The sequence below is a fragment of the Protobothrops mucrosquamatus genome, unplaced genomic scaffold (genome assembly GCF_001527695.2).
Source record: "Protobothrops mucrosquamatus isolate PMUCROS unplaced genomic scaffold, P.Mucros_1.0 scaffold160, whole genome shotgun sequence".
Taxonomy (NCBI): domain Eukaryota; kingdom Metazoa; phylum Chordata; class Lepidosauria; order Squamata; family Viperidae; genus Protobothrops; species Protobothrops mucrosquamatus.
This window is the reverse complement of record NW_015386524.1, coordinates 271379-283890: the sequence shown is the minus strand read 5'-3', so window position 1 is coordinate 283890 and position 12512 is coordinate 271379. Positions and strand designations below refer to the sequence as shown.

The 12512-nt window shown below is 39.7% G+C and overlaps 1 protein-coding gene across 3 annotated transcripts in view; it reads right to left on the bottom strand.

Moving 5' to 3' along the window:
- Positions 1-12512, bottom strand: part of LOC107285323 (protein NDRG2) — a 42122-nt gene that overhangs the window by 6238 nt on the left and 23372 nt on the right. For all 3 annotated transcript variants that reach the window (XM_015813499.1, XM_015813501.1, XM_015813500.1), the window contains 5 exons: positions 10261-10321; positions 7516-7602; positions 6060-6116; positions 5164-5267; positions 2527-2571 (listed from right to left, as the gene is read on the bottom strand). In XM_015813499.1, coding sequence (XP_015668985.1) covers positions 2527-2571; positions 5164-5267; positions 6060-6116; positions 7516-7602; positions 10261-10321 — 354 coding nt within the window. The remainder of the gene's footprint in view (positions 1-2526; positions 2572-5163; positions 5268-6059; positions 6117-7515; positions 7603-10260; positions 10322-12512) is intronic.

The following is a 12512-nucleotide window of genomic DNA, read 5'->3' as shown; positions in this document are numbered from 1 at the left end:
TTTGGATGTAGTACCAGGTAGGTTGGGCTAATATTAAAGAAAATACGAAGGGAGGGACCGAAGAGAAAAACTGAAGTCACAGAAACAGCATTCCTACAAAAATTGTGCTTGGTTATCGAGTTAACCATTTTTAGAACAAAGAATACCTTGATTCAAAAACCAATGAAAAGAGCTAGGTTGGTACCTCATGCCAGACCACATAAAACTAAGATTTGAAGGCAAAGCCAATGTATTCTGCAGTTCCCCTTTTAGTAACCTAGTTAAACCTCTGTGTCAACACAGCCAGAATCTATGAACTGTAAGGGACTAAAGGTGACTTGCTGGAGTTATCATTCAGACCATTGGGGTGCTGCTGTGCAAGAATTAAAGTAGGTGCTAAAGACTAGTTGTTTTCCTTTGCCTTCATACACACACACACACACACACAGAGAGAGAGAGAGAGAGAGAGAGAGAGAGAGAAAGAGAGAGAGAGCAGGCTGATCTATTCTCCCCCCCCCATTGTTTACTTCTCCTTATCTTTCTTTCTAGTGACGAACATTTCTCTTGTGCCAGAATGGAGAGTCATGGGGAACATTGGCGGTTAATATAAAATGAGATAAGGCGAGATAAACAAGAGACTGAAGAAGAGCATGCCTTGTGCGCTACGTATTTGTATTTCCCCATCTCTTTCTGTCGAAGGGTGCCTTTGACTCCCCTCCCATCGACTGGCCATGTTCAGGCAATAATTTGATTTGCTTAACCATGGTTTAAAACCCCCAAATCTGGGTTCATGAACCACACTAAGTCATAAATAAGTAAAGTAGGTTTAGGTTTACTTGTAGTGTGAGCCCAGCTAGTTTAGCATAGCTGAAGAAACAGATGCTGGAAGAATCTCAAGCTTCCAAATGACAGTTTTACTGTAAGAACAAATCCTCAAGACATAAACAATCCAATAAATATTCCCCTTGAAACCTGGTAAAACAGGATATGGGGACAGTGTTGTAGCAAGATATTCTCAGGATTGGTTCTTTCTCTTGCAGTTGGAAGACCCTCAAAGAAAAGCCCCCAAACTTCTTTTAATTTAGGGGGAAGGCGATCCACAGATTGCCCATTTTAAACCAATTTGTATGGCCCCAAAGGATGCACCCATGAATTGCTGTAGAATATTTGGCAGGCACATCAATCATATGTTAGTCAGATGCTCTTTCTTTGCATGAGATTGCCTCTGAAAAGTTGAAGCAGACATTCTGTGGGTCCAAGTTCCAACATGAACAAGCGAGGGGCTGTTTAGAAATCTCCCTTCTTTTAAATCACACATTCAAAGACAAATAAGCCAGGCTTGTTTATGTATATTGAAGTGGTTTGCTGCTGAATTTCTGTGGTTGCTTTGACAGAGAAAAAAATTACTGTATTTTTGCCGTTCCTCCCTACTCCACTTCTGGCCTCTTCTGTGTAGGACTTACATATAATAAGATGGAGCGGCAAAATTAATTTTCCCTTAGAGCAAAAATATAGAAACAGGAGGCCCAACTCCCTCCTGAATTTGGCAGAAGAATCGAATCCCACATGGATCAAAGGACTCTTTTGCATTCTACCAAAGTTGCTGGCATGAACACCTGAACAGATGTCTTGCTGAGTTTATATAAATTCTGGATTTTGGGGCTGTACAAACAGAAATGAAATAGCTCTTTCCTTTAGCACTCCTTGGGGATTTCTTTGTCTATACAGACATTTTATCATCCAGAAAGCTAGTAGGTGACAGGTAGGAATAGCATAGAGGAACTGAATATTTGGACTTTAACAGCAGCAACATCAGTACCAGACAAAGAATGGTAATTTTTCAGTCCAGCCTTGAAGCAGGGACCCATGGAAAGAAAAAAGAAGTCACCACAGTTCTTATATTTAGATCTAACATACGACATGTCTTTTTTTAGTCCCTCAACACACTCTTCGAGCTAGCAATGTGACTTCTGTCTCCCTCTTGCCACTTCTAAAAGTTATTCACACAGTAACACCTTTTATTTTGGATTAATTAATTATGCAAGCAAGTCCCTGAGGCTTCAGAATGAGGAGCAAAGAAGATAGGAAAAAATAGAGACGTTTAGGTCAATTAGAATACAATTAATTAGAATGAAAAGCAATGAATGAAGAGCAGATGGGGGGGGACTGCTTCATTTTTTAAAAAGTTTGAGTTTTTCTCCCCAATGATTTTCAAACTCAGTATATAGGTATGTAGGTGTCAAACATCTGTATAATGAGTTGCCAGATTTTAATGCTTTAAACCACACTTTTTCTGGCATCATTTTCATCTCCATATTGTGACAAGTTTCATTTTCAGGATATTAAATTCCCATTCAAACTGTTAAGTATGTACAATTTCACCCCTTTGCTAAGTTTTCCCTTTTAATAATTTAGCCTTAAGAATTCAAAGTTAATTACATGTGAGCTCTGTCAGAAATGTTAGTGGCAGCTTTGGATGGTATATGCATAGAACAAATAAATGAGCTTAAGAGGATGCAGAGAGATTAAATACTGGTTGATACTCACTTGAATGTGATATCCCCTCCACGCTCCAAGCTTAAATCTCTGCGGCTGTAAAGAAAAAGGAAGGGAATTGTAAATCACTGCTTCAGGGTCCTTAAGGTAGCTAAATATCTATGGAGCTTCTCAGTCATCCAGGTCATGGTTGTCCCAAAAGTAATTTTTCAAGAGGCAACTGGACTTTCTTGTTTTTCTTTGAAAACATTTTGCTTCTCATCCAAGAAGTTTCTTCAGCTCTGACTGGATGGTGGGGAATGGAAGGATTTATATTCCTTGCAGACAGCTGGTCATTTGCATTCTTTTAGAGAGTCGTTGAGGCCACTTGGAGTTTATCTGTGTCCTCAAGGTCACCCAAGTAATGCAAATAGGTGTGACACCTTCTTGGAATTGCTGAAAGGACTGTTTTGTAGACTGGAGATAGATGATGTTATATCCCGCCCCCTCTATTGAGAGACACTCTAAAACACGGGTGTCAAACTCGCCGCATCACGTGACATGTCATGATGTATCGTGACCTTTTTTGCATTGCCGGAGCTGGGGTAGGCGCAGCCTCTGTATGATGCAATCAGCCCGTGGGCCGGCAGTTTGACACCCCTGCTCTAAAAGAATGCAAATGCAAGGAATATAAATCCTTCCATTCCCCACCATCCAGTCAGAGCTGAAGAAGCTTCTTGGATCAGAAGCAAAATGTTTTCAAAGAAAAACAAGAAAGTCCAGTTGCTTCTTGAAAAAGACCTTTGGGACCTTAGGGTAGCTCTTTTCATGCCAATCACTCGGTCCCTCTCTCCCATTTTCTCCACAAATAAAGAAACATTTAAACTCAGTTATTGATGATTGACCCACTATCTTCGTTGGAAGTTGAATCCAAGCTTCCACTACTTTCTGTGAAGTAATACTTTTAGCGTTACTTTTGAGGTTATGCTCCTGTATTTTTGATTTTTGCTTAATATTGAAAATACTGCCTTCTAGAACCTTATTAATACCCTTAATATATTTAAAGGTTTCAATCATGTCACCCCTTTTCCTTCTGCCCTCCAGACTGTACATATTCAGTTCTCTAATCCAGGGGTGTCAAATTGCCGGCCCGTGGGCTGGATGTGTCATGTTGAAACCACGCTCACCGCATTGCCGGCAATGGAAAAAAAGTCGCGACATGTCACGTGACATTACGAGTTTGACACCCCTGCTCTAATCTCTCTTGATATGTTTTGTCCTTCAGACCTTGCACCATTTTTGTTGCTCATCTCTGGACCTGCTTATCTTATCAATATATTTTTAAGTGAGGTCTCTAGAATTGGACATATTATTCCAAATGGGGTCTGCCTACAGCCCTATATAGCAGGACTAGAACCTTCTTTTTCCTGCTGGTGATCCCTCTAGTGATGCATCCTAGAATTTTGTCTGCCTTCACAACTCTCTGGCCACACTGTTCATTTTGAAGTCATCTGCTATGAGCACATCTAAATATCTCAAGACCTGGCTTTCTATATGCTTTCCCTGATTATTTCTAATATTTTTGTTGGTATTCTTTATGTAACTGCAACCACAAGATAACCTAATTTGATAAATAAAACCTCCAGCCTTCAGAATGAATGTTTTTAGTGTCACAAACTTGACAGTGTTTTTAAACTTTTTTCATGTGGAGAAAACAGCCCTATCAGATTTGGATTACAAGTATCATGGTAACAGCTAGATGGTAGCACAGAATATGCCTTCTGAATATCTTTGCTGTCATTTAGTGTTTGTGTGGAGTTTTCCAGACAAGTCTGGTAGCTCTAGAAAAGCATCTTCAGAATCCTAGTGCATATCAAACATGTAATGTCCAGCAATTTATGTATTCCAGTTTTTTTCAAACTTGGCAACTTCATGATGTGAAGACTTCAACTCTCATTAGCCAGCATTCTGGTGCTTCTGGGAGTTGGAGTTCATACATCATAAAAACTCCAAGTTTGGGAAAACTGTGTACTATTCTGTATTGTTATTATTATTAATAATAAATACTAGTTTACAATTGTTTTATAATATTATACGGGATGACTTCCATAAGATAAAAATCACATATAAATACTTAAGTCATCTGCCTTTCAAGCTTAAAAATTAATTCACTGGTTTACATTATGGCATTTCAATACATTGCTCAAATCTCCAGGGCCCAGTTTTTCCATGATTCTAAAGAGAGCAGAGACTAAATTTATGACTGAGTCATATGAAAATTGCCTATTAGAATGGCAATTCCTAAGCTGGAAATTTTGAAGAGACTCCTGAAAAGACCTGGAAAAGTCAATTAATGAAAGTCTTTAAAAAACCCCTAAGGCTGAGCTTCATTTGAAGCAGGAGACTTTCTCAGGCCTAAGTAAAAAACCTATAGGTCTGTGACTGGCTACTTTAGATGCAGATTGTGTAATTGCTGAAGTATCTTTGTGAAAAGAACATTGTTCTCAAACACTGATCTATGCCTAACCCCATAGGCTGGCAATCAAGAGGAAAATGTTTGAAAATTTTATGTTTAGGTTGGGTCTTTTGCTTGGACACCCTTCTTTCCATTGTGTCCTAGCTTGTTTTCTACCCGTAGGACTATTCTGGCAGCTATTCTGAGAGCTTAACCTGGACTCAGCCTTGCCCAGTCCTCCCTCTCCCCACAACCTGTTGTAACTGCTCCAATAGAGTTGAATGTTGGGTAAATTTGTAGCATGACTCAGGATATCCCGCTGTTGTTGCACCAATTCAGTGTTTTTGGAAAGTTCCTCCTGTGGAAGAAGAGGAGTGTTACTCCTGTAACTTAATATCACCGCTACTCCATTGAATTTATCTAACCTCTAGGGCTGCCAACTTTTGAACCAGCCTCTGTTGCTTGTGGCTTAACATCAGTCTCCTTTGGCAAAGGATTTTCTGCCCTCCATGCTAAAAAAAATTATGCCTGTTGACTTCTGTACCTCCAATTGATGTTAAAGGCACTGGAATAGATCCAGATTTCTTCTACCATTTTCTCTCAATCCAACTGTAATTATGATCAGTCATATAACTCCATATCAGTGCCATCCCCCCCCCCGGAAAATAAATATTACATATCGAATAAGGAATGAGAATAATAGAAAAAAAAAACTTCTAAAGCAGTGTTTCTCAATCTTGGCAACTTTTAAGATGTATGGATTTCAACTCCCAGAATTCCCCAGCCAGCATGGAGTTGAAGTCCATTCATCTTGCCAAAATTGAAAAACAGTGTTCTAAAGTAAACAGTTCTACCCTGCTTTCAAAAAAGAGGAATTATTTTCTTGTTTCCTATTTATACTTTATTTTCACTGCCATATCAACTGTTCTCCAAGAACCATTCAAATTGCCAGCCAACATAGCTGCATTAGAAAGTAATCTGCAGTCTCTCATATATTTAATTTTGAAGTAATAAAGTTCAATACACACATTTTTTAAAAAGCTTGTCTTAGTATTACCAGGGAGCTGGAAGTGAAGCGAGACTAATGATCCTACTCTGCTTCTTTATGTACCATCCATCATTTCTTTATTCTCCTACCATTCATGCTTACCTGGCTGAAGAGATGTCCTAGGATCATCTCAGAAATGGAGGAGGTGAGGCCGGTAAGCTTAAGAAAAAAACAGAATATGATTAGAGGACAAACAGAGAATTATTCTGAAAGGGCAAAACTGATAGTCCTCAACTTACGACCACAATTGAGCCCAAAATTTATATTGCTAAGTGAGAAATTTGTTAAGTGAGTTTTGCCCCATTTTATGACTTTTCTTGCCATATTTGTAATGTCAATCACTGCAGTTGCTAAATTAATAACATGGTTGTTAAGTGAATCTGGTTTCCCCATTGATTTTGCTTGTCAGAAAGTTGCAAAAGGGGAACACATGATTCCAGGACACTGCAACTGTCATAAATGTGAGTCAGTTGTCAAGCATCCAAATGTAAATCACATCACTATGGGGATGCTGCAATGGTCAGAAGTGTGAAAAGTGGTTAAGTCACTTTTTTCAGTGCTGTTGTTCACTTTGAACGGTCGTATGTCAAGGACTATCTGTACAAGAGGAAAAGCTGAAGGTCTTTGAAATTAAAGTCATTGACTTATGCCTTATGCTCAAGACTAGAAGTTGTTTAATTTATATGCCACCCATCTTGCTTCAAGAATGACTCAGGGGTTGATCCTGCCAGTGCAGAAAAAGGTGCTTTTGAATATATGCAAACTCTATTTTGTTGTACCTTTTAGTTATTTTTGAACTCCCTGCAATATAGAAATTGTCCTTTAGATACTTTTTTCCACTTCCGTACTTTCTAATTTATTTATTTATTTTGCTCTGTCTCTCAAAAAGTTGGGAAACAAGATCAGAATAATGTATGGTTCATTTGCCTAGATGTTAAGAGATTTGCTTTTATGAAGGGCAATGGATTAAAGGTTTAGATTTAAGAAATAATGAAGTATGTATGAGAAATGTGTCAATTTTGTTTGCATGTATTTAAATCAACTAATAATGGTTGGAAGGAGTAACTAGGAACTGCTCCATTTACTGTCCACTCACCAAGAAACTGTTGTGGAGAGTCAGAGATGAGCATTTAAATGGTTTAACCTAAGAAGCCATCATATTACTTGATGAAATGCTAACCTCACCATATATCCCTGTGAGAAAATAATAAACTATTTTTAGTCTCTAAATCCCAGCAGCGAACTGACACATGCACATGAGCAAAATTGCTGACCTTCTCTTGAAGCTATATGGGCAACATATTATACTGATGATTGTACTGATACCACAATTTTAGCAAAAGTATGACAGACATACATATAGGTGTTTCAGATCCTGGACAAAATATCTTTTAGAGAATAAATGAAAAATAGCAAGAAAGTACAAAGATTTTGGAAGTAGCAGGTTGCCCTTCACTGCTTTAAAACAAAGACTGATAGTCATTTTAATTACTTGCTATAACAGAGTCCTGCATACAGTTTGTTGGCAGAGAGCTATGAGCATCTTCCTCAGTCTTACCTTATGAGCAGCCCAATCCATCCAGCCCTTGGCATTGGGGTCAATGTTGATCAGAACCAATCCCTCCACAGTGTCTGCATGGGAGAGCTGGGGAAAAATAAGAACAATAAGAAATAAGCATAAACATGATGATACTTTAACTGCAATAGCACAGCTCAAGCATATTTTAGGGTAATTTATCACATTCCTCATGTATATTTTCAGATCTGGCCAAAATATACAGTAGAAGTAGACTATAGAAAGAGATGTATCATTCAGTTTGCATGGTCCATATACATGTCGAAACTTCAATGTACATTGGCTGTGTTCACAAAACATGCTTAACCTTATTATTGAATTAATCCACTTTCTATGTTGAACCATAAGCTCATCAAATGGCCTGACACCATCTGCTAGTCACATTTATTGAAAACATTAAGGTTACATATAATAAATACCAAAGCCCAACAAAGTGAACAACATGTTGGGAAAAGAACTAACACAGTATTGCTAAATTTGGATTATTGTCATGAGATTTATCTACTGATCAGAGAAAGGATATTATAATATGGAAAAAAGGTACTAGAATGACTAGTGGTGTAAAATACATTGGGTTATTGTAGGAGACGACCAGGCTGAGCCAGAGGGAGGGTTAACGTTAACAGTATTTGGATTACAAAAGACTTTTGTGGGGTATATGATCAGACATGGATTTACCAAGCTAAACGTTGTGCAATTGCAAAAATAACAGCTGATATGAATTCTTGGTGTAAAAACACATATTTTTAGAATCCCCCAACCCCCCAAAAATTGCAAAAATTAATTTTTACCCCATTAAATGACATGCCCTACTATAGGGGTTGCCGCTCATCTCTGTTTCAAGGTCATTGAGCCAGTGAGGTCACATAGCCAGCATGATGTCATGGAGCAATGTTTCCTCCCCACCGAAGTGATGCCTATTTATCTACTAGCTTTTGCATGCTTTCGAATTGCTAGGTGGGCAGGAGCTGGGGTGAGGATAGGAGCTCACCCCGTTTGTTGGATCTCAAACCTGGGAAGCTGGCTTTCCAGTTGACAAGTCCAATGTCTTAAACCATTGAGCCATCGCACCACCAAAAAAACCCTAAAAAACTATACTAAAAACAATAGAGGAAAATGGAAATACTTTTTCATAGCCATGAGACCATGTGAAACAGATCAATTGAAGATTCAGCATGGACAAAAGAAGCACTGTTGGTTTATTTCACAGAAAGTGTACAGTAATTACAGTACATTACATACAGTAGAATGCAACCACACAGGAGGCAGCGTCGCTGCCAGTTTAGAACACGGGACTTTGATTACTATGATTGGCGCCATCACAGAAAACAACTAAGCGAATTTTTTTTAAAAAAGTATTAAAGGAGATGGAGAAAGGAAAATAAGCCAACCAAGGATTGTGGTCTATGATAATCAAACCTCCTTAAGTCTCGAAATGATACAGATGTTCAGCAGAAGATATGTTATTATCAGTTACCAGAAGCAACTTGAGACTTGGGATAGGCAGAAGATGAAGCATTTGCTGTACCCTTGATACAGCACTACTCTTTCTGCTTTTTGGTTTTGACAGGGAAAATTCTACAACTAGATCAGTTTTTCCAACTCTCTTCCCTACTATGCACACCAATGATCAACACAGTTTTATTGCAACAACATTTATATATAGGGGAGGCAATGTTAAGTGAATCAAATTAGGCCTGGGGCAACCTAGTTTCACATATATCCCACTTAATCATGAAACTCAATATGTACTCTAGCTTAAAGGGTTGTTATATATTTTTTCAGGTGGAGAATTATGCATGCCAGCTCAAGAAGAACATGAAAGATAATCGGAGAGATATAATATGTTTTTTATGCCTGAGGAGAACTATAGTACTTAATCTGATTCAGACCAAAAATTGGATTTACATCAAACCGGTCAGTCCTAGAGGAGATCAACCCTGACTGCTCTATAGAAGGCCAGATCCTGAAGTTGAAACTCAAGTACTTTGGCCACCTAATGAAAAGGAAGGACTCATTGGAGAAAAGCCTAATGCTGGGAAAGATTGAGGACAATAGAAGAAGGAGACAACAGAGAATGAGGTGGCTGGATGGAGTCACTGAAGCAGTAGGCGTGAGCTTAAATGGACTCCAGAAGATGGTAGAGGACAGGAAGGCCTGGAGGAACGTTGTCCATGGGGTTGTGATGGGTTGGACATGACTTCGCAACTAACAACAACATCATTAAACTATGGTTTGTTGAATAAGTTTGAGAAGCTGGGCTTTACACATCAAGCTTACCTATAAAACATGATATAGTTTTATATAACCATATTTTGATAAGATGGAAAATTTAACCACTGAACTCAAGCTTTAGTTTCTGGCTTTGCAACTCATTTTTAGGGACACCCACAGGAGAAATAAGATTCAGTTGCTATCTTTGCTGTTTTCATGCTTCTTGAGGATTCTCCTGGATTTGTTCTCCTAAGCACTGCAAGACAAGGCAATACCTCTCTAGCTGACCTGTCGGAATACCACACAGTTCAAACAACTAAAACCTCACTGTGGATTGTTTTCCTCCATAGTACTGTTATGGATAGGAACCCAGAAGCCAGCCACTCAGAGGCCTGATTTACTTGTGACTTTCAGAGATGATCAAGTCACCCTGACTTAAGGATCTGACCATGCCCCTTTGGCATGCAGAACATGTTTGCCTGCATGACAGATGCTAGGCCCCAATCTACTTACACTGTAGCGTGCCAAGATATAGGCTCCAGCTCCAACTCCAATTCCAATGATGCTGGTGAAGCTGTGGAAAAGAAAAATGAAGTAGCAAAGGGCAGTGGAACAGGGGCTGCCCTGGCAGCTTTGATTCTTCAATGAGGTTCAGGTGGAGCAACTATTTCCAAAATTTGTTTTGGACTTGCTGATTTTGTACTTTTTTTAGTGGTACTGATTGCAGTTTGAAATGTTACAGGTTGCACTTTTTCATCTTGTGCAATTTTAGTGCCACTGTTTACATTTTTCCTTACTCTTGCCTATTATCTATATCAGGGCTTTTCAACCGGTGGTACGCGTACCACTTGTGGTACATTAATGAGTGGCAGGTGGTACGCAGTCCTGCCTAGCCAAGTGTAGTGGGGGAGGGAAAGAGCCAGCGCAGGCAAGGACTTACTGTGAGAGAGTCCTCTGGAGCTGCAGAGTGGCTGGGGTGAGGCAAAGGGCCCAGGCTCACTTCTGGCTCACCCTCCCTCATGAGAAAGGAGGAGGAGGGGGGCGGAGACAGGAGAGGCTATAAAAGGAGGCAGTTTGGGGGGGGGAAAGCAGCAGCCTTGGGAGGAGGTGGAGTCAGCTCTAGCTGCACCGAAAAGGAGGAGGAGGAGGAGTGTGGGGGGAGAGATCAAGCAGGCCGGCCATGAGCTGATCTACAACTGCTGTGGCAGCCACCTGTGCTGGCAACAGCAAACGGGCAAGAAATGCAGTGGGGGAGGAGTCACCCTCCAAGAGGAATGAAAAAAGGCAACAATGGCTGGAGGTGAGGCACGGAGGGAGATGGAGAGTGTAAGGATTCTTATGTGCTTTTGTGACTTTGAAGTTCTGGGATTTGTTCAATGTGGGCTTTGTGTTCTTAAGAAGTGTTTGGCAATTTCTATTTGGCTGATGGCTGATGTCTTCTGTTAGCTTCTATTGCTCTGCTATTGTTAGCTGTAGGTTTTGCTACAAGGGATTTTGAAGTATTTTTCTCCTGAATGGATTTTGCCTGTAGCATTCCTTTACTTATGAATGGAGCCATTTGGGGAGGCTGCCTTAGCCGGCTTCCTTAAGTGCCGGCTGCACTCCTTAACTTTCCTTTCTAGCCAGTAGCTAATTCTTAAAAGGGAATGTGCCTTTTTAAGCTAGTTCACTCAGTAGTTTGTATTTTCTGCCTCTGGAGGCTTTTCCTTATTTGATGAATATATGGAAGAGAGAAAATATGGGGGGGGGGTGTTTCAAATTCTTCCTTCAGAAGGAGGTGGGCATGAGAAAGAGGGAGGCAGGGAAGGAAGGAGGGAGGGAGGGAAGCCCCGCCTTAGCACTTGGCCACCAGCAGCCCTGCCATTGACATTGCTTGTCAAAAGGTTGCAAAAGGGAATCACCTGACCCTGGGACACTGTGACCATCATAAATATGAATCAGTTGCCAAGCATCCAAATATAAATCACATCACCCTGGGCATGCTGCAATGGTCATAAGTGTGAAAAATGGTCATGTCATTTCAGTGCAATTGTAACTTTGAACAGATTTTTTTTTGTCATCAAGTTTTTGACACCTTGCTAGGTGGTACTCGAATATTGCCATATACTAAAAGTGGTACAATCAGTGAAAAGGTTGAAAAGCCCTGATCTATATTTATTTCTTTACATAGTAAGGGTTGGCATCTACAGCCCAGGAAGCTTCATGGCTGCAGTTTTTGGTTGTTTTTTTTTTGCTGCTTCAGATACCCATTTATCAGGCATCATTCAATTTCAGTCATTCTGAGATAAACAACTATAACATAAGCCCTAAAACAGATTTATGTTTTTTTTAAAAAAAAATAGCTCTCCATTAAGAAAAAAGAAACTGCAATCTTAACTGTAAGTGTAATTACTCAATCCCTTAAAATACCTATTTAGACATGGGGTTCATCATGACAACTTAGTCCATAATCATCAGGTTTTAAGATGCCCCTAAACCATCTTCTAATAAATTACTATATCTGCATTTCACAAGCAGTAAAATACCAGTCGGTAGGGCTAGGCAATGCCTCAAACAATGAACATAGCATCTGTCACCAGCTCTTTAAAGCAGCCACCTTTTTCCCCAAGATTGTTCAGTTTCCCTTTGCAGCTGCTATGTGATCGCAGATAAGAAGGCAGAGAATATTAAGGCATGACTGCTCTAAATAGCTATGGACAGGTATTATGTTTTCAGTTTCACATTCTCCAAAGAAGCATTTTGGAATCAAATTCAAAGCAAGACTT